At 42.0% G+C, this 18923-nt stretch overlaps 1 protein-coding gene across 7 annotated transcripts in view; it reads right to left on the bottom strand.

Annotated features, from left to right (window-relative positions):
* Positions 1–18923, bottom strand: part of Arhgap32 (Rho GTPase activating protein 32) — a 252554-nt gene that overhangs the window by 11443 nt on the left and 222188 nt on the right. For all 7 annotated transcript variants that reach the window (XM_032909362.1, XM_032909357.1, XM_032909360.1 and 4 more), the window contains 6 exons: positions 18251–18400; positions 3101–3203; positions 2229–2373; positions 1765–1847; positions 836–943; positions 424–569 (listed from right to left, as the gene is read on the bottom strand). In XM_032909362.1, coding sequence (XP_032765253.1) covers positions 424–569; positions 836–943; positions 1765–1847; positions 2229–2373; positions 3101–3203; positions 18251–18400 — 735 coding nt within the window. The remainder of the gene's footprint in view (positions 1–423; positions 570–835; positions 944–1764; positions 1848–2228; positions 2374–3100; positions 3204–18250; positions 18401–18923) is intronic.

Genomic DNA, 18923 nt, shown 5'->3' with positions numbered 1-18923 from the left:
TTTTATGATTTTTTGTGCATGGGTTTCTGCCTGTGTCTGTGCTGTTCTTGTATGCATTCCCATGGAAGCAGGAAGGAGGTGTTGGTTCTCCTGGAATTGGAGTTGCGGACGGTTGTAAGCCATCACGTGGATACGGGAACTAGAACTTGAGCACTCTGGAAGAGAAGCTCTTCTGCAAAGCATCCCTCCAGCCCTAAGGCACGATATCGTTAATGTGTAATAAACTTATACCAAAGCAGCCTGATACATGGTAGTCACTGTACAGACACACCGAGTAACCGTCAGTTGATTGAGTTTGTAACAGACTTGACCTAGGTGTCTCCCATCCCTGTCACATAGTATCAGGTAAAACAATAATTACAAAGTTCTCCATTCCTTTAGGAACCTGTTCCTGGTGACAAGGAAAAGTCATCTGAGCCATACCTGCCCCTTCCTGCATGACAGCACTGATTTTGCCACTGAAGAGCACGTCCACATGATTGAGGATGAATTCAACAACCACAGACTGAATTCTCACTTCCATGAAGGCCGCTGTCCCACTGAAGCAAGCCGACTCTATCTGCTTGGATCTGTGGGGTGGGAACAAGACCAGAGGTGTGAAAGGCGATCCTAATGCACAATTCTTTAGCACAGAAGTTACAAAGACACCCACAGAAGAAATGGACTTTTACGGCCCCTTAGCGTCTGCCTAGGTGGCTGCTTTAGGAAGATGTTAGTACAATAATAGTTTGTTTTACTTTTTAAATTTTTTGGTTGATAAACAATGATGCAAGGTGTTCTTTTTAATTCAAGAAAATGCATTTTTTTTCAAGTTCATAAATCAAATACAAATTACCTCAGCAGGTTTGGTGCCCACACAATGGCAAGGTTTTTTGCGTGCATATTTGTGATGGAGCAATAGTCCGCTAGAAGAGACAGGTGCCTCATCAGGAACTCCAGGGTTCTGGAACGCAAATACAGCTGCTGACTGAGACAGACACGGTACGCAGTGTGGGGCTCGCTGGCTTCCCGCACGCTCCTGACTTTCTGACAGCAAAATAGAAACTCTGTCCCTGTCTGTCTCTGTCTCTGTCTCTCTCTGTCTCTGTCTCTCTCTCTCTCACACACACACACACATATATACTTTTTGGTTTCTTACTAAGTTTAAATATCATTCAACAATATAAATATCAAATAAATATCAAATTTCCACAAAATTAAGTTTCCAGACCAAATGACATCTTGATGTTGTTATGTTATTCTACTTTTAAAGCCTAAAAACAAGGCATTAACAAACCTAAAGATGGCCTGAGCAGCTCCAGGATCTGCTTTCACAGTGAAAAGCCCACTCAGCTGCAATGACTTTGTATCTAGTTAAACAATCCTGCACACACTGATTATATAACTGAGCAGACTATCTTTTCAAACAAAACAATCAATTTAAACTACACAGACAGACATGCAGACAGACACTCTCTCTCTCTCCCTCTCTCTCTCTCTCTCTGTCTCTCTCTCTCTCTCACACACACACACACACACACACACACACACACAAACACACACACACACACAAACAAACACACACACAAAACCTATCAGTCATCTACAACATTTCTGGAACCCTAACTATACAGCGATTAAAACCAATAAAAGATAGTGATCAAAAGACAGTACTATGCATTCTATTATTAGAAACAATCACATATGAGCCACGACGATCCAGCTGTGCCTAATATAAATCTCAGCCTCTGGCAGCTACTATCCAATTGCTAAGTCCTGACTTACCTGTAGTGTGGTGGGGGGAGTTGCTGGATGACGTCATGGATTTTTATCAACCGCTCTTCATCTGTTGCTGCAGAAACAGCATCCTGTAACAGACACAACCCACCACAGCAGTGAGCTCTGCTAGTCAAGCGGGAGTTCCTGACTGGCGATCTCACTTGGGCAAAGTGTAGCATCGAGAAGGCACGCGGTTCCCACACAACGTGGCGCTCCCTCGCCACTGTTAAAAAGCATGCTGGTATTCAATGCCATCCATGCCGAGTTAGCGGCTCAAAGCCAGAAATAAAAGAACAACAATTTGAAAACGTCAAAGACCCAGATCGCTTAACTGCTGCTGTCGGTTCAGGAAATCTTTTGTCAGCACAGAACTCATTCTCACATGAAATTAAACCAAAACACATCATGAATACAAACACAGCAAAACTGCACAGAGGCCCCGAGAGGATCCATCCCACCCCAGTACTCACAGAGAACTTCTCGTACAGCTGGTAGGTGAGCAGAGGGTTCGGGAGTTCTCGGAAGTACAGCTTACAGAGGGAGCCCACAGAATGGATGTCTTGAACATAGGGTTCCTTCGTCAGGTCGGGGACATGCTCAGAATCAAATTCATGACTAGCCGAGACAGAACGCGAGACAATGACTTCAGTGAAGAGAAGGAAATATGCACCACAGAACAGAAAGCAAAATGCCCCCCTCGCTTCAGAGCTGCCGTTTCCTTCGAATTATTACATGTAACAGTGCAATGTTACCTTCTCATATGTTAGTAACATATAATTAACATATATGTAATTAATATTTGGACTTTAACAAGTGAAAGGCTATCTGTCAATGGAAATTAAGGACAGGACTTCAATATTAAAACAGGAAACTCTCTAGCCCTGAAGGTTTGCTACCTTCACTTCAGTGACTTCCTATTTTCTTCAAATCGTTATATTTCATAGATTACTTCTGCACTTCCGCACACTTGCCAACATGCGTGCACGCGGGTCAGAACAAAATTTGGGAGTGTGCTCTCTCCTCCCACTGTGTGGGCTCCAGGTTGGAACTCGGGTCACAGGGCTTGGCAGGGCCTGTACCTGCTGAGCCATCTCCCTGGCCGTCTTCCAACATTTCAAAGAGGTAAAATACTACTGACGTACCGAGGAAGCCAGCAAGCACGGTTTGGGGACTCTACAGACAATGGATTGTCATTTGGGGGGAGAATTACATGGCTATTTTTTCCTAGTCTTATCACAGCCATGTTACTGATAACCCTGGTTATCATAGTTGCTGGATTTGAAATAAGTTTAATGTGCTACATTGAATAAGAATAACAAAGAAAAGTGCTATAGAGTTTTACCGAAGTCTCTGGATGTTGGAGGCAACACCAGAGAGACGATATATCCCATCCACGATGCCATACCTCTCGATGAACGCTGTGCAGCTTTGGAGAACCTGGGGCACTAAAGAGAGTTTTAAAGACAGATTCGTGTTGCTATTCAGGGTAACCGAAGTGATGCTAAAAACATCTTAGTGTTTACAAGCAAAATAAAATTCACAAATCAATCTGCTATTTTAAAAAAAAAGAGGATCTGTTTATCAAAGTTGTATCGACACCTGGCAGCTTCTAACCTGCTCTGTATATACACCATTCACACCCTCTTCGACCACAGACTCATTTCAATCACGTGTTTAACCCCACACTACCACAAACCAAAATAAACAAGCTGCAGCTCACTCAGTGTTATCCACAGCAAGTGATTTTTACAAAGTGCTTGTCCCAACACTGTAATTACAAGTGCTGTAACACTTTCCTCCTAACCAAGTTTCCTTGACCTCTCGGTCAATGCAAAGGAATAGCTATTTCAGGCATGTGGGCTATAATAGAAGTTTGAAACTACGTGATGAACTCCGTAACCATTTAAATCTTACGGTGGCCGAGGCTTAGCGGTCTTCACTTTGTACTGCAGATTGAACAGTACACAGGCTTTTAACTGGCTCTTTGTCAGTGTCAGTTAAAATCCCTGACAAGCAATGCTTGGGAGGGCATTACTTGGTCTGTAAAGAGATACTATACTAGGGGAGAAACACCCGGAAATGAAGCAGGTTAGATCGCTAGTGAGATAGGCCTAGCTACTGAATTCAACTCACAGTATGTGTTACCACATCATTTCTTTACTGTAATGGTTAGGTACTTTGCTTATCCTGCCTTTGGCTGGAGTTAAGCAGTCCACCTTTCACATTCTATCAGATATCATAGTTTACACTTAAAACCTGAAGGTCCTTGTGATTAGAAATCAAAAGGCAGTGGTAAATAGCACTGAGTACATTGTACATCTAAGACTAGTCCTGCAGTGTAGACATTTCACTAAGTACATTGCATATCAAAGACTAGTCCTCACAGTGTAGACATTTCAAAACTTAACTTTCTTACTTGCCTGTTAGATTTTTTTGCTTCCTTCCTTCTTTCTTTCTTTCCTCCCCTCCCTCCTTCCCTCCTTCCTTCGTGTGTTCTCCCACATGCGCACGCACAAGCACACCATAGGATGTATGTAGAGGTCACAGGGAAGCTTGAGAGGGAATTGGTTCTTTCTTTCCATGTTGTCGTAAATAAATAAAAATAAAGTAAAAGTAAAAATGTATAAACGAAAACCAGGGGTGGAATGTTTTTCCCTCAGGGTGTTTTTTTTTCCCTGCTAGGGTTCCACACCTCGCTTCCCCAGATATCTTCTGGATATCTTGGCAGAAACACAACCCAGCCACACACTTTCTTATACTGAGACTCTTACACAAAGAGCATACAACTGGTGTTTTTACCTGCTAGGGTTCCACACTCAGTGCCCCAGATATCTGCTGGATATCTTGGCATAAACTCAGCCCAGCCACACTTACTTAAATTGAGACTCTTTCTAAAAAAAAAAACACACTCATTTAGCATTAAAGCAATCCAGCGTCTAGATTTGGCAGATCCACATTACACTGTCCTAATCCCAGTTCCCAAATTACTCATCCCTGCACCTTTTATTTACCAAGTCTCCAGCTTCTTCCCCCCCCTGGTACCTCTAACTCCTCTCAGTTCCCCATCGTCTCTCCAACTCCCTCTCTTCTTCCTCCTGGCTTCCTTCTCTAACCCCTCCTCCCTCAACTGTCAATCCTCACCCCCCCCTCCTCAGGTTCCACTCGCTCAACTGTCTCCAACTGTCAACTGTCAACCTAACCTCTGAATCTAATCCCCCTCTCACTCCCAACTCCTACCTCTGCCCAAATCTCACGCTCTTGCCTTTATTTAACAAATTCAGAAAAAACCCCAAGGCAAACCACAACATTTCCCCTTTTGTCCAGTTAAAAAACTTTTTCCTATACATAGGTGAACTAAGCATCATTATTACCATTCTGCAATTTATAAAACCAACAATATGCTGATCACCCAGTCCACCAACTCTGTTCACCAACCATGTTATCCACACCACATCTTGGCAAGGCAAACCACAACATTTCCCCTTTTTTGTCCAGTTAAAAAACCTTTTCCCTATACATAGGTGAACTAAGCATTATTATTACCATTCTGCAATTTACAAAACCAACAATATGCTGATCACCCAGTCCATCAATTCTGTTCATTAACCATGTCATCTATACTAAAAACTATACTTGACTATATCCTGGTTCTAGATCCTATGCCACCCTAAAACTACTCTAACAGATTTATCATCTTTCTCAATACTAAACCATTCGGGTTGTCTATGAGACTACTAGTCTCCAACCACATCAGAAATCCAAGAATGATTAATATTACCTGAAAACATAGGAAGCACAAAACATGGCTTCCAAGCTTAGCCAATTGTATAAAGACTGCTGATCACCTGGACAGTCCCCTTATTACTTAATATGCTGGAGCATCAGTCTTCAGCCTTCTGGCCCAGGATCATCTGACAGACCTTATCAATGCAGATTTTGAAGGGCTGATCACCCTGCCTTGCAGAGATTATCAGTCGACTATTCTGCATAATTTGTCCCTTTCTGGACAGTGTCTTGTCTGTAGATGAATTGAAGCAATTTGCTCAGTGGCTGCGTTACCACAATTTGAGCAACTCCATTGATGCTCAAGTTCTTCTTCGAGTCTAAGGGGCCCTGTCAGGGGCAGACAAGTCTCTAGTAAAATGATCTAGATGAAGAAATGTCCATAAACAGGTTATTCTTTGGACTTCTGATGCCCTTGAAGATTTCCTATCTACATAGGCGTTTCTGAACTGTTAATAGAGTACCGTTGGCCTCTCTAATCAAGTATTTACAAAACCCATCTAAACTGACTTAGAACCATAACCTTGCCATCTGACCCTTAGCTGGTACTGGTTAATCAACTAAAAATAATGTATAACAGCAGTTATAGGACCGGGTCTAAGACTTGTATTCTTAGATGCATAGTGGAGGCACAATGCACATGTTAAAGTAGCAATATTAATCTCAATTATAAATCAACAAGAAAGTATACCATTGAAAACCTCGCATTTGTGTAAAATGCATTCTATACCAATGAAAAGATTACAGCTTCAACTTTGTATCAATTACAAACATTTCTATCAATGTAAAATATAGCTGTAAAATTTTGTTTAAGAGTAAGTTTGCCAATCTATCTGTTTGTCTATTTCTCTAATTTCTATGTATTACTATATCTAAGAAGGATACAAAAAGGAAAGGAAAAGTAGCAATCCCTGAGTTTACATTCTCTAGTTTCCCCCTGCCCAAAGCTACATTTGTATTGTATCCCTTAAAAAAAAACTTATCCACAGTTCTTAAAATAAACAGAACCATCCACCCCAACATAAGGAAATGGGACGACGATCTTCCTTGTCTGCTTCCAGCTGGATTGGGGCGAAGAATTCCCTTCTGGGGCCCAAGGGGGTATTAGGAAAAGTTGGCTTTGTCAAGTAGAGCTAGCCGGATTTGCCTGCCAGTCATTCTGTGCTGAGAAAGTTCATCGCTTAGCTGACATCTTGACTATGACAGTCTGAAGGGCTGGATAAGTAAGATATCCATTCTGGGAAAGTTCTGAAAGCAGGCCTTTAAATCAAGCATCTTCAGTGTAATTAAGGGAGAATCAAACACGTTGGACTGGAAAGTCCCGAATCTCAGCATCCCAGAGTGTGTATCATTTCAGAGCTATCTTTCTTTCCTTCATCCTGCAGCACACAAAACTTTACAAGCATTATATAGTTCTATAAGCATTTTCAAATGGGATAAGCAGGGTGCACAGTTTAGTAAATAAAGATCAAAAAAAAAAATGACTACCTTTTTTCAGGTTAGGTTAATCATATAATCAAACCGTAACATAATTTTGTAATACATACGTATTACAAGTTATGAGGAATTTGCACTCAAAATATCACTGGCTGTTTATAGACATTTCAGTCTCAGCCAGTTCATACACGGAGACCTAAACAACCTCATGTATACATCACCTATTTGTTGATCGTCTTAGTCTCCTTTTTCTTCTGTGTTGCCAAGGACTTCAGGAGGTCTCCCCCTGTCATTTCTGATTTTTATCAGCTTGGAAGGAACCCACAGCTTTTCTTCTCCTGTAGAAACATAGGCATAACCCCTTCCCCAGCGTAACACATTTCCCATTTTCCATTCTGACGTCAGAATATCCTTAATATAAACAGGCTGGTTTAGTTCAGTAGTCTTTTCCACAATCCAATGTCTTTCAGCAGCTGTGCTGTTTTGTTCATCAGCATTTAAAAAATTTAAGGTTAATAAAGCACTATGTATCCTATCTCTGGGAGTTTTTGTTGACCCCTTTTGCCTGTTAAGCATCTCCTTTAGACTTAGATTAGATCTCTCCACAATCGCTTGTCCTGTAGGATTGTGTGGTATACCTGTAACATGTTTTATATTATAATAGTCAAAGAAGCGCTTAATCTTGTTAGAGATATATGCTGGACCATTGTCCGTTTTAATTTGTATGGGTATTCCCATTATAGCCATAACTTCTAACAAATGTGTAATTACAGAATCGCCTTTTCTGACGTTAAGGCAGTTGCCCATTGAAATCCTGAATATGTATCTATAGTATGATGTATGTATTTCAGCTTACCAAACTCTGTAAAATGGAGAACATCCATTTGCCAAATTTCATTTCTTTGGGTACCCTTAGGGTTAGTTCCTGTAGGCAATGGAGTTTGATTATATAACGAGCAAGTAGGACATTGCCTCACAATCTCTTTGGCTTGTTGCCAAGTGATAGAAAATTCTTTCTTTAAGCCTTTGCTGTTAACATGGTGTTTTTTATGAAATTCTGAAGCATCTAGTACACTTCCTATCAGTAGCTGGTCAATTTCATTATTACCTTGTGTCAGAGGGCCTGGCAGACCTGTATGGGATCTTATGTGTGTTATATATAGTGGGTAACTCCTATTTCTGATTTTTTGTTGTAGCTGAATAAATAGTGATGTCAATTCTGAATCATCCTGAATAAGTTCAGCAGTCTCTATGTGCAAAACAACCCTTTCTGCATATTGAGAGTCAGTTACTATATTAAGTGGCTCTCGAAAATCTTACAACACCATGAGTATTGCATTCAGTTCAGATTTTTTAACTGACTTATTGGGTCTCTCAGTCACCTTGTTTACATTTTCCGATTTATATCCTGCCTTCCCTGACTTACTGGCATCAGTGTAAAATGTAGGGGCTCCAGATATTGGAGTTCCCTTCACTATACGAGGGAGGATCCAGTTAGTTCGTTTTATGAACTGAAGTCTTTTGCTTTTAGGGTATTTGTTGTTAATGTCTCCTAAGAAGTTACTGCATGCTCTTTGCCAATGTTCATTTTGTACCCACAAAGAGTTAATTTCTGCATTAGTAAAAGGTACCACAATTTCAGCCGGATCCATTCCAACTAATAGTCGAAGTCTCAATTTTCCTTTAAGTATCAATTCAGAGACCTTCTCAATGTAGGTTTTCAGTTTCTTACTCTGTTTATGTGCTAAAAATATCCATTCTAAGATATAATCTTCCCTTTGCATGAGAATTCCTGTAGGGGAATGAGTAGAGGGCAAGATGACTAATATGCAGGCCATCTTTGGATCAATACGATCCAGATGTGCGTCCTGCAGTTTCCTTTCTACCAAAGCTAGCTCTTTCTCAGCCTCAGCTGATAGTTTCCTTGGCTATTTAATTCTTTATCGCCTTGTAGTGTTTGAAATAAATTGCTCAACTCTTGAGTGGTCAAGCCAATCACAGGCCTCAACCAGTTAATGTCTCCAAGTAGTTTCTGAAAATCATTAAGTGTCCTTAATTTGCTTCTTTTGATTTGCACCTTTTGTGGCCTAATTCTTTGTACACTTATTTTATACCCTAGATAATTAATAGAATCCCCTCTTTGTATTTTCTCAGGGGCGATTCGTAATCCCCAGCATGGTAATGTTTTTTTTACTTCATCAAACATTCTTTCCAGGATATTTATATTTGAATCAGACAATAAAATGTCATCCATGTAATGATAAATAATAGATTGGGGAATTTTTTTGCGAATTATATCTAATGGCTGCTGTACAAAATATTGACACAAGGTTGGGCTATTTAACATTCCTTGTGGAAGGACTTTCCATTGATATCTTTTTATGGGGCGACCTCTATTAAGGGTAGGCACTGAAAAGGCAAACCTTTCCTTATCGCCTTCATGTAGAGGAATAGTGAAAAAGCAATCTTTTAAGTCAATCACTATAATAGGCCACTCCCTAGGCAACAAAGAAGGCAGTGGGATCCCAGGCTGCATGGAACCCATCGGCTGAATAATCTTATTAATTGCTCTGAGATCTGTCAATACCCTCCATTTGCCAGACTGTTTTTTAATGACAAATACTGGAGAATTCCAAGGGCTGGTGGACTCCTCTATATGCTGAGCCTCCAGCTGCTCCTGGACTAGCTGCTCTAATGCCTGTAGTTTTTCATTTGTCATGGACCACTGATCAATCCAGATGGGTTGGTCAGTCAGCCACCTTAGTGGCAAGGCTGTTGTTGTTTTAACAGCAGTGGCTCCTTGGGGTAGCACTAAATTGTCAGCCTCTGCTGTATCTTGCTTATGGACAGCTTGGACAGTCTCTAACTGTCCTTGATAACATTCCCTAACTAATTTAAAGTTTTTATTAGGAGTCTGATGAATTTTAGGGCCAGAACCTGAAACTGAGGGGATATTAATTTGAGTTTTCCACTGCTGTAGTAGATCTCTTCCCCATAAATTAATGGCTATATCAGCCACGTATGGCCTTAATTTTCCTACCTGACCTTCTGGTCCTATACATTTAAGCCACCTGATGCTTTGTTTTATTTGGGATAAAGTGCCAACACCTTGAAACTGCATATCCACTCCTTGAAGTGGCCAACTATGGGCCAAGATTTTGGAGAGATGATGGTAACATCTGCTCCAGTGTCAACCATTCCTTCAATTTCGATATTATCTACCAGTATTTTTAGTTTTGGCCTTTGGTCCTCTATAGACGTTAGCCAAAATATTCGTTTTGAAGTCTTGTTGTTTAATCGTTCTGAGGAGGAGAACTCTCCTGCCTGGTATTGGGGCCTGCGAGAGAGGCCCTTGGGAGTTTTTTGTCAGGATGCGGTCCCATCTGTCTGTTGTTGCTGTACACTTCCTAGTCAAATGTCCATATCTGCCACATCTTTGACACATTCTAGGAGGCACAGTCCCCCTTTTTGTATCACTTTGGTTTTTATTACAGTAATATCTGAGATGGCCCTGCTCACCACAATTAAAACATTTGAAATCTTGGGTCATCTCTAGCTGTCCAGTGGCAGCTTCTCCTATCAAAGTAGTATCAGGAGAACAAGATCCAACATCAGCTGTATATCTAATCCACTCATCTATTGGTGCGGACCTTGCCTTTAGTGGTCTAATTACTTCCCTGCATTTGGTATTTGCATTTTCAAAGGCTAAAGACTCAATTATCGCCTTTCTTGCCGCTGAATCTGATACACTCCTTTCCACAGCTGAGGTAAGCCTTTGTAAAAAGTCAGGGAAGGTTTCTTTAGGACCTTGTATGACTTGAGTGAATGTTTCAAGTCTTTTCCCTGATTCTGCGACTTTGTCCCAGGCCTTTAAGGCTGACAATCGACACCATGACAGAGTTTCTTCGTCATATATAGCCTGCACCTCTACTTCAGCAAAGCGGCCTTCACCAAGCAGTTGATCTGTGGAAATCTCTCTGCCCCTAGCTCTATTTTGTCTTGCTATCTCCCTCACTTCTTCTCTCCACCATGAAATCCATTGCAAATTTTCAGCAGGCTCTAGAATTGCTCTTACCATATCTTTCCAGTCTTGGGGGTTTCTTTTTTTTTTATTACCCAAGGAAATAAAGTTTTGTTTTCCAAATGCCGATTGCATTCCAAATTTGTTTACATTTTCTTTAATTTCCTTTATTTCTAATCATTCAAGGGTTTCCCTTTCAATTTTTCCTTAACCTTTTGAATAATCTCGTTTTGGAGGCCTTTGTTGCACACTAACTGGATAGACTAAAGTTTGTTTCCTAAAAACCTTAGGTTGGCTTTCCTTAATTTTATCTTCTGTCTCTACCTGAGTTTTTTTCTTTAGTTGTAATTTTAAATTCCTCTCTTAAAGTCTGTATCCGTGCTTCATATTTCTCTTTCTGTCTTTCCCCTGTTCTTTGAGTTCCTGAATTCTCTGTTCAAGGTTTTGCTTCCACTCTTTTAATTTTTCTTTATATTGTACTTCTAATAATTTGTTATCCATTATCTTTTGATTGATTAATTTTAAAAAGTTATTCTCTAAGTCTTGCTTCCAAACCTCATTACTTTCTCTCTGCTGTTCAGTATGATCTGTGAGCTGTTGTATGTTCTGTTCTAACATCCTTTCTAGTTTCTGTCTATCACTTTCATTTTCATCTTTCTGTCTCTTATTCTGATCTATAATTTTCTGTGTCTTCAATTCTAGTGTTCCTTCTAGGCTACATTGCCAAGATTTAATTTTCTCTTTCTGTTGTTCATGTTGTTCCATAATTACCTGTATCTTCTGTTCTAAGGCTAGAAATTTGCTATTTAGGGCTGTGTGCTGTTGTATGTTCTGTTCTAACATCCTTTCTAGTTCCTGTCTATCACTTTCATTTTCATCTTTCTGTCTCTTATTCTGATCTATAATTTTCTGTGTCTTCAATTCTAGTGTTCCTTCTAGGCTATATTGCCAAGATTTAATTTTCTCTTTTCTGTTGTTCATGTTGTTCCATAATTACCTGTATCTTCTGTTCTAAAGCTAGAAATTTGTTATTTAGGGCCCTGTCTTTTTTGAGAAGATATAGTAAATCAGAAGAATGAATATTGCAATACTGGTAAATGATAAAGTGTCTTTTTCCTCAAAATTCTCAACTGTCAGACCATTCAAAATATCATTCCATAAGGCCCAAAAGATATTCATTATGTTTCTCATCTTTAAGTATCATAAAGTTATATATCTCTCTTACATCAAAGTAGTATCTGATCTGAAGCCCCTTGTACCTTTTTCTCCCTCTGCTTCAGAATACGTGTAGTCCTCTCGATTCTTCGTAGACCCTCCAGACCCAGTCAATTCCCAATCCTTAATACTCCTGCCTATTCTGGGGTTGAGAGGGAAGTAACCTTTTATCTCAGGTTAGTTGAGTTCTAATGGTTTAGTTGAGGCGCCATATGTTGTCGTAAATAAAAAAAATAAAGTAAAAGTAAAAATGTATAAACGAAAACCGGGGTGGAATGTTTTCCCTCAGGGTGTTTTTCCTGCTAGGTTCCACACCTTCCCCAGATATCTTCTGGATATCTTGGCAGAAACACAACCCAGCCACACACTTTCTTATACTGAGACTCTTACAAAAAGAGCATACAACTGGTGTTTTTACCCTGCTAGGGTTCCACCTCAGTGCCCCAGATATCTGCTGGATATCTTGGCATAAACTCAGCCCAGCCACACTTACTTAAATTGAGACTCTTTCTTAAAAAAAACACACTCATTTAGCATTAAAGCAATCCAGCGTCTAGATTTGGCAGATCCACATTACACTGTCCTAATCCCAGTTCCCAAATTACTCATCCCTGCACCTTTTATTTACCAAGTCTCCAGCTTCTTCTCCCCCTGGTACCTCTAACTCCTCTCAGTTCCCCATCGTCTCTCCAACTCCTCTCTTCTTCCTCCTGGCTTCCTTCTCTCACCCCTCCTCCCTCAACTGTCAATCCTCACCCCCCCCTCCTCAGGTTCCACTCGCTCAACTGTCTCCAACTGTCAACTGTCAACCTAACCTCTGAATCTAATCCCCCTCTCACTCCCAACTCCTACCTCTGCCCAAATCTCACGCTCTTGCCTTTATTTAACAAATTCAGAGAAAACCCCAAGGCAAACCACAACATTTCCACTATGTAGATTCTGGATCATATCCAGGTCATCAGGCCTTATGGCAAGTGCCTTTACTTGGTAAGCCATCTCAGAAACCTAACACATATACTCATCTAATTCTCAAAGAAACCCGATGGGCAGTCCTAGTATTACCCCCATTTTATAGCGAAGAGACCACATCTTCAGACGACAGGTTCATGCAGAGGCACGGAGGGACAGTAACGGGAAATAGATTCTAATGCAAGAAGTCCAAGTGCAGAGTCAACGTTTTAAATCAGTGCCACGAGTGTATAAGGCCCTTTAACATTTAGACTCACTACTTCTTCCTGTTCTGCAATCTAGAGCAAATGAAACCCCACCCTTTAATACGACGTCCATTCTACAACCCTCTCCCTAACCAGCTTCACCATGTAGCACTCTATGCTTAATCCCCAAGAACTACATAAAATTTGCATCTAAGGGTCCACACTTGTGCTTCTCACACTGGGCAGAAGAAGACAGGGACCTGGGCCTTAAGAGCTGGCCAGTTTCCGTGCGAGACCTTAAAGTCATTTGTAGCCATGACTGTAAACTTCTGGTGTCTTGCCTTTGTCCTCCAAGGACTGGGACTGCAGGTGTGCAACACCATGATTTCCAACGTACTGGAGATGAAACCTAGGCCTGCTGGGTGGGCACCCTACCAGCTGGGTTCCATCTCCTACACCTCTGTATCTCCTACTCTACACTGCCAGCCCTGACACCTTTGTTCTATATGAAATGTAAATCTATGCATTTCCTACGAAGTCCTCACTATTTTTTAATTAGAAATTTCATTTCAAACTTTTGAGGAAATCCTATTTTAAATACGTAAAGACATAAGACAAGCCTTCGGGAAAAACAACGAAACCCAAAAATCTTAGATACCTGAAAATTCCACCTGGCCAGATTTTACAATCAGAGAACTTATGAACAGTGTGGTAAAACCTTTTATTTGTCAAAACAAAATGCTATCTTGGCAGCTGTCTTCTCTAATGAGGTAGAAAGGGAGGGAGAGAGGGAGAGAAGGAAAGACAACACTTGTAAGATTAGAGTGAAACTTGCTCAACTGCTGCTGGAAACTCTGACATGATGGGACGGTCTGGTGGAGTCTCTTACTAATCGTTAATGATTAATCACTATGAATTATTAATTATTAATGATTGCACCAGAGCAAGGCTGGAGGATGGTAAGAGACATAAAAACAAGAAAATAACTTGACGCTACAGTTAAGGATGTAGAAATAAATGAGAAATCAGTATAATAGTTGCACAGAAAATTGTGTCAGCAGATTTTAAACCGCCAGTCTTATAAATACCTGTAAGTTTTAGTGAGCTCACATTTTGTGAGACTGGGAGGGCTTACGCTCTGTCAAACCCTGGCACTAGGGACAACAGAGTGAAACATTAACAGAAGACAGGTTTGTCAGGCTCCTGGGTGATTTCTTACACCACCACGTAAGAGAAGCGGGTCAGCTTTGTCACTCACTCCAACAGGGAGGTGCTGAACCAGGAGAAAGTGTAACAGGACCGCCTCTGTGAGTCTGATCACTCACTGGAGCACAATGCAGACGATGAGTCACTTAGCAATATATTGTTGTAATACGGGCCTCTCTCTCAGAAAAAAAGTGCCAGAAATGCACATATTTAGGCCAAAGACCCTACAGCCACGTTCTGTTTAAAGACGGGGAGATAAGCTCCAATATATTTAGATTTGACTATACCAACATTAGAATGTGTAATACATGCCTTACAATGTGGCCACCCTGTGTCTGGGTTGTAGTCTTGCCCGCTGCTCCGAGGGCATAAACCTGAGCAGGACGGTAACATTCTGAATACTGTGGTTAATCACACCCAGACAGGTCAATATCTGTATCTGTAAACACATCTGTATCTATGCACAGCAAGTGTAGAGGAAAGTACATGTGTTATGAGCAGGGCCCTCAGGACCGGAAGCTGTGCTGAGGGAGTGAGTCAGCCTGGGCTCAGGACAGTGCTGGGCACCTCTGTGTCTGGAGAATTGTTGCACCGGCTGCACTAAACTCATAAAAACATTTTCTTAGTAAATTAATCTTAGCTACTATATTATTTTTGTTTTATAAGTTTCTATTTTGACTCTTGCGGTCACAGCTAAAACTACAATGTACTATCATTCTCTTCAAACTCTCAAAGTTTTTTGTCTACTTTTTTGATTACTTTATATTTTAAACTGTCTTTTCAGAAATAAAGACATAAGTACGTTAGCCTGGTTTATCTCTGGGTCGGGATCTCCAGTATCACAGCCCCCACTCCCCATCCTGCCACTCTGGAAGTGGATGGTGCTTTCCGGGATTACTCAGAGACGCTGCCACAATCGCTCTCGGGTGAGCTGCCCATCTCCCGGTACTCACAGTGGCCAGCCCGGTTTACTTCTCTCCTGCCACAGACCTGGCAATAGGAAGGACCACAGAGCACCTCCTCTTACAGACCACCTTTAGGCACTGGGGTAAGCCGAGGTCTATGGAAGCATCTGTGATAGCAGCTTCCTCGTGAATTGGGGGTTCCTTTTCCTCCAGCACTTCCTTACCCTGCTTCTTTAACTGTGCATTTCTGATGGAGTTTCAGTTACTCCACATCCGTCAAGAACATCCCCTGACTGAGCGTTGCCCTCACCCACACCTCAGGTTAAGGCGTTTGCCAGCTCCACGTCAGCCATGCTGACTTTCACAACTTCCCCACCCTTGGTAAACCTTCTGAAGCAGAAGGACTTCTCACATTCTCCTTCTGTACGCCATTTCTAACATGCTTTGGTGAGATCCAAGCAAGGCTCTGGTAGCTGAAGTCTTCAATGACAGAACGCTACCAGTATGAGCACGTGTCAGCAATCATACTCCAGTCATCTCCCCAGCCCCAGGCTGTCACAGTGTCTGTTAGTCTCCTTGTCCCTAAGAATGCAGACCTCCCTATTTAAAGTTTATTTATCCTCTCGGAATTTCTTTCTTTCCTGTCCCTATAGTTTACTTTGATCATATTCTCCTCACTTTCCTTCTCCTATTAAATCCCTTCTCTGCAACCATTCCACTCGTGTGTGTGCGTGTGTGCGTGTGCATGTGCGTGTTCGTGTGCGTGTGTGTGTGTATATGTGTGAATCAGGGTTGTCTACATGAGCATGGATGGGAGTTGTACCAGTGTATACGCCACTAAGTAGCAGGATACCCTCTCTCTGAGAAAATGCCTATGGTTCCCCAGGGAGGGATGGGCCTTACAAGAATAATTGCTAATATTGCTAATGCAATCTCTCATAGACAGATGCCGCTGTTGTGAATTCATGGGTGTAACAGCCAGCATGGACGGTTTCACAGCCCTCTTTCTGCCTCCTAGCCAGTGATGGCCCTGGGCCTTGGAGGTGGCTATGCAGATGTATATTTAGAGTTGAGCATCCCACAGTTCTCAGCGCTTGGACCAGTTCTGAATCTCTACGGAGGCAGAAGCCTCGCAGCTCACATCACTTCACTCTCCTCTGCACCACCAGAGCTGACAGAATGTATGCCCGGCAGAGGGAACGACCATCACGAATGCCTTCTACCTGCAGCCCTTAAACACTGTTTCCAGACCAAACAACGCAGTCTCTTCCTGACAACATTAATGGTGGCTTTTGTACACTGGGAGGCCATAATGAAAAACACAAAGTGAGATTAGGTCAAATGAAGGAGAAAATAATCTGGCGGAGAGACAGGAAATACAAGATGCACGTGAGCTTCTGCCATCCCAGTAACTTTCAAACAGAAGTAACGTACTCTAAAATAACCAAAAAGTGTAGAAATGCCATCATAATGGATCATTTCCTGTGATGAAAATACGCTTACACAGTACAGCTAGTATATAATGGAGTGATATTATTATTATTCATTCTAGTCAGTTGTCAGAAATTATGTTCACGGCCAAGCCTGCTAGGTTACACCTGCAATCCCGGCGTGCAGGAACAAAGGCAGGAGGATCTTCGAGGCCATGCTGGACTAGATAGGAAGCTGTAGGCCAGCCGGGGCTCATGGGGAGACTGTCTCAAATCCAGTGGATACTGGATCCATCATTGTGATGCGATAGACTATACTTTTGTACAGCCATCAGCACCAACGTTATCATTCATACAGACAGACAGACAGACAGAAGTGCTGGCCTAGACTTCCGTTTGGGAGACAGTGATGCTGGAGAGTAAACTCAGGGCCCAGGACCTGCAGTCTGTGCTAACTCTTCTGAAGCTGACGATCTCACTAGGTGACAGGAAACTTTCAGCTGCAATGCAATCGTACTGGACTACTGTCATATACATAGTCCATCACGGCCCAGTACAGCATTATGCGGCACACGACCACAGTGCGTGCTGTTATTAATTTGGTTAGTCTACAGGAAAACAGAGTAAATGTAAGGAAAATCAATTACGCACAATACACAGATACATCTGATCTCCTCTCAGGCTGTACATAAAATATCGGAATTTTTCTCCTCTGTGATTGCTTCAGCTGTTTTAGAATTGAAAAATGTACATTTAATTCTTTTAGACTTTAAGATAGTCTGTGTGTATAAAATATATATTCATGGTATGACTGTAGATATATACTGTGTACACAATATAAAGCGTACACAAATCTTAAAAAGGTTCCACACACTAGCAAATGAGACAGAATTAATCTAGACACTAAAGAACACATTTCTGAAATTCCAGTCAACAAGACTTCAAACTCCTTTCTTCCCCCAACCATTCGTCCAACCACCAGATTCCGGATTCTGAATTTAAGGGGAAAGGGATGTAAAGTTCAGTTATAAAGTCTAGGCAGTTGGTTTCAGTACTGTACAGTCTCACCTGTCACCCTCCCCTAGAGAACTAGAAATGGATGTTTTAGGACATGAGCAGGGACGGTGTAAGGAAACCCAGAGCGACCGTGTTCTACGGCCGTGCCGGCTCTTCCTGCGAGTCTGCAGCACCGCTGGCCCGACACACCCTGAGCCTCTGCTCCACCCCGAACCGAGCTGAGTCCACTGCGGCACACACCGTTTACCACATGCGCCTGGTGGGAGGACACCTGTGCAAAGCTGCGAGGATCCACTACCGCACGCTCAGAGAGTCTATATTTACCTTCAAACCCAGAGTTCAGGAGGTGCTCGCCCAGGTCACAGCCAAACACCCTCTCCTTCAAGATGCCCCGCTGCTTCAGCTTCTGCTTGGTTGGGCGAGACTTCATGAATGTTCGCAGGAAGGTAATGAGCTTGCCGTGCTTTTTAGACACTAGAAGACAGAAGTAAACAAACTGGTTAGTTGTGGCAAGGGTTATATTCCAGTTAGCACAAAAAGAAACCAACCTGGACAGTCAGGCTTCAAGACGACCTACTATAAACGTACGTTGTAACCGCGGGCAGCGAGATTTATAGACGTTGGTGCACTTTGTTCTTCCTGGCCTGGGCTAATTAATGAGATTGGGAGCAGCCATACATGCTGTACTCTCTGATCTTCAAGTCAAGCCGGCCTGGAGGGCCAGCCGTCATCTCAGAGCACATGAGAAGGAACAGAGTGTGGATCCAGTGAACTGCTTTGGAGCTCTTTACAGTGAGAAAGGCCTGCAGGAGTGGTAGGGAGCAGGCTGTAGCACCAGGCTATCCTCGGCCTTAATTCTGTACACTGAGATGGGTCTCACCAAAGCATGGTCAGCTTTGAACTTGTTCCGTAGCCTAGATGGGCCTTGAACTTATGTACGATCTTCTTGCTGTAATTTTCCAACTAGCTGAGATAGATAGGACTGCACTAACAGGCA

This window comes from Rattus rattus, chromosome 8 (genome assembly GCF_011064425.1).
Source record: "Rattus rattus isolate New Zealand chromosome 8, Rrattus_CSIRO_v1, whole genome shotgun sequence".
Taxonomy (NCBI): Eukaryota; Metazoa; Chordata; class Mammalia; order Rodentia; family Muridae; genus Rattus; species Rattus rattus.
The sequence above is the reverse complement of the archived record's forward strand: the minus strand, read 5'-3'. Positions and strand labels throughout refer to the sequence as shown.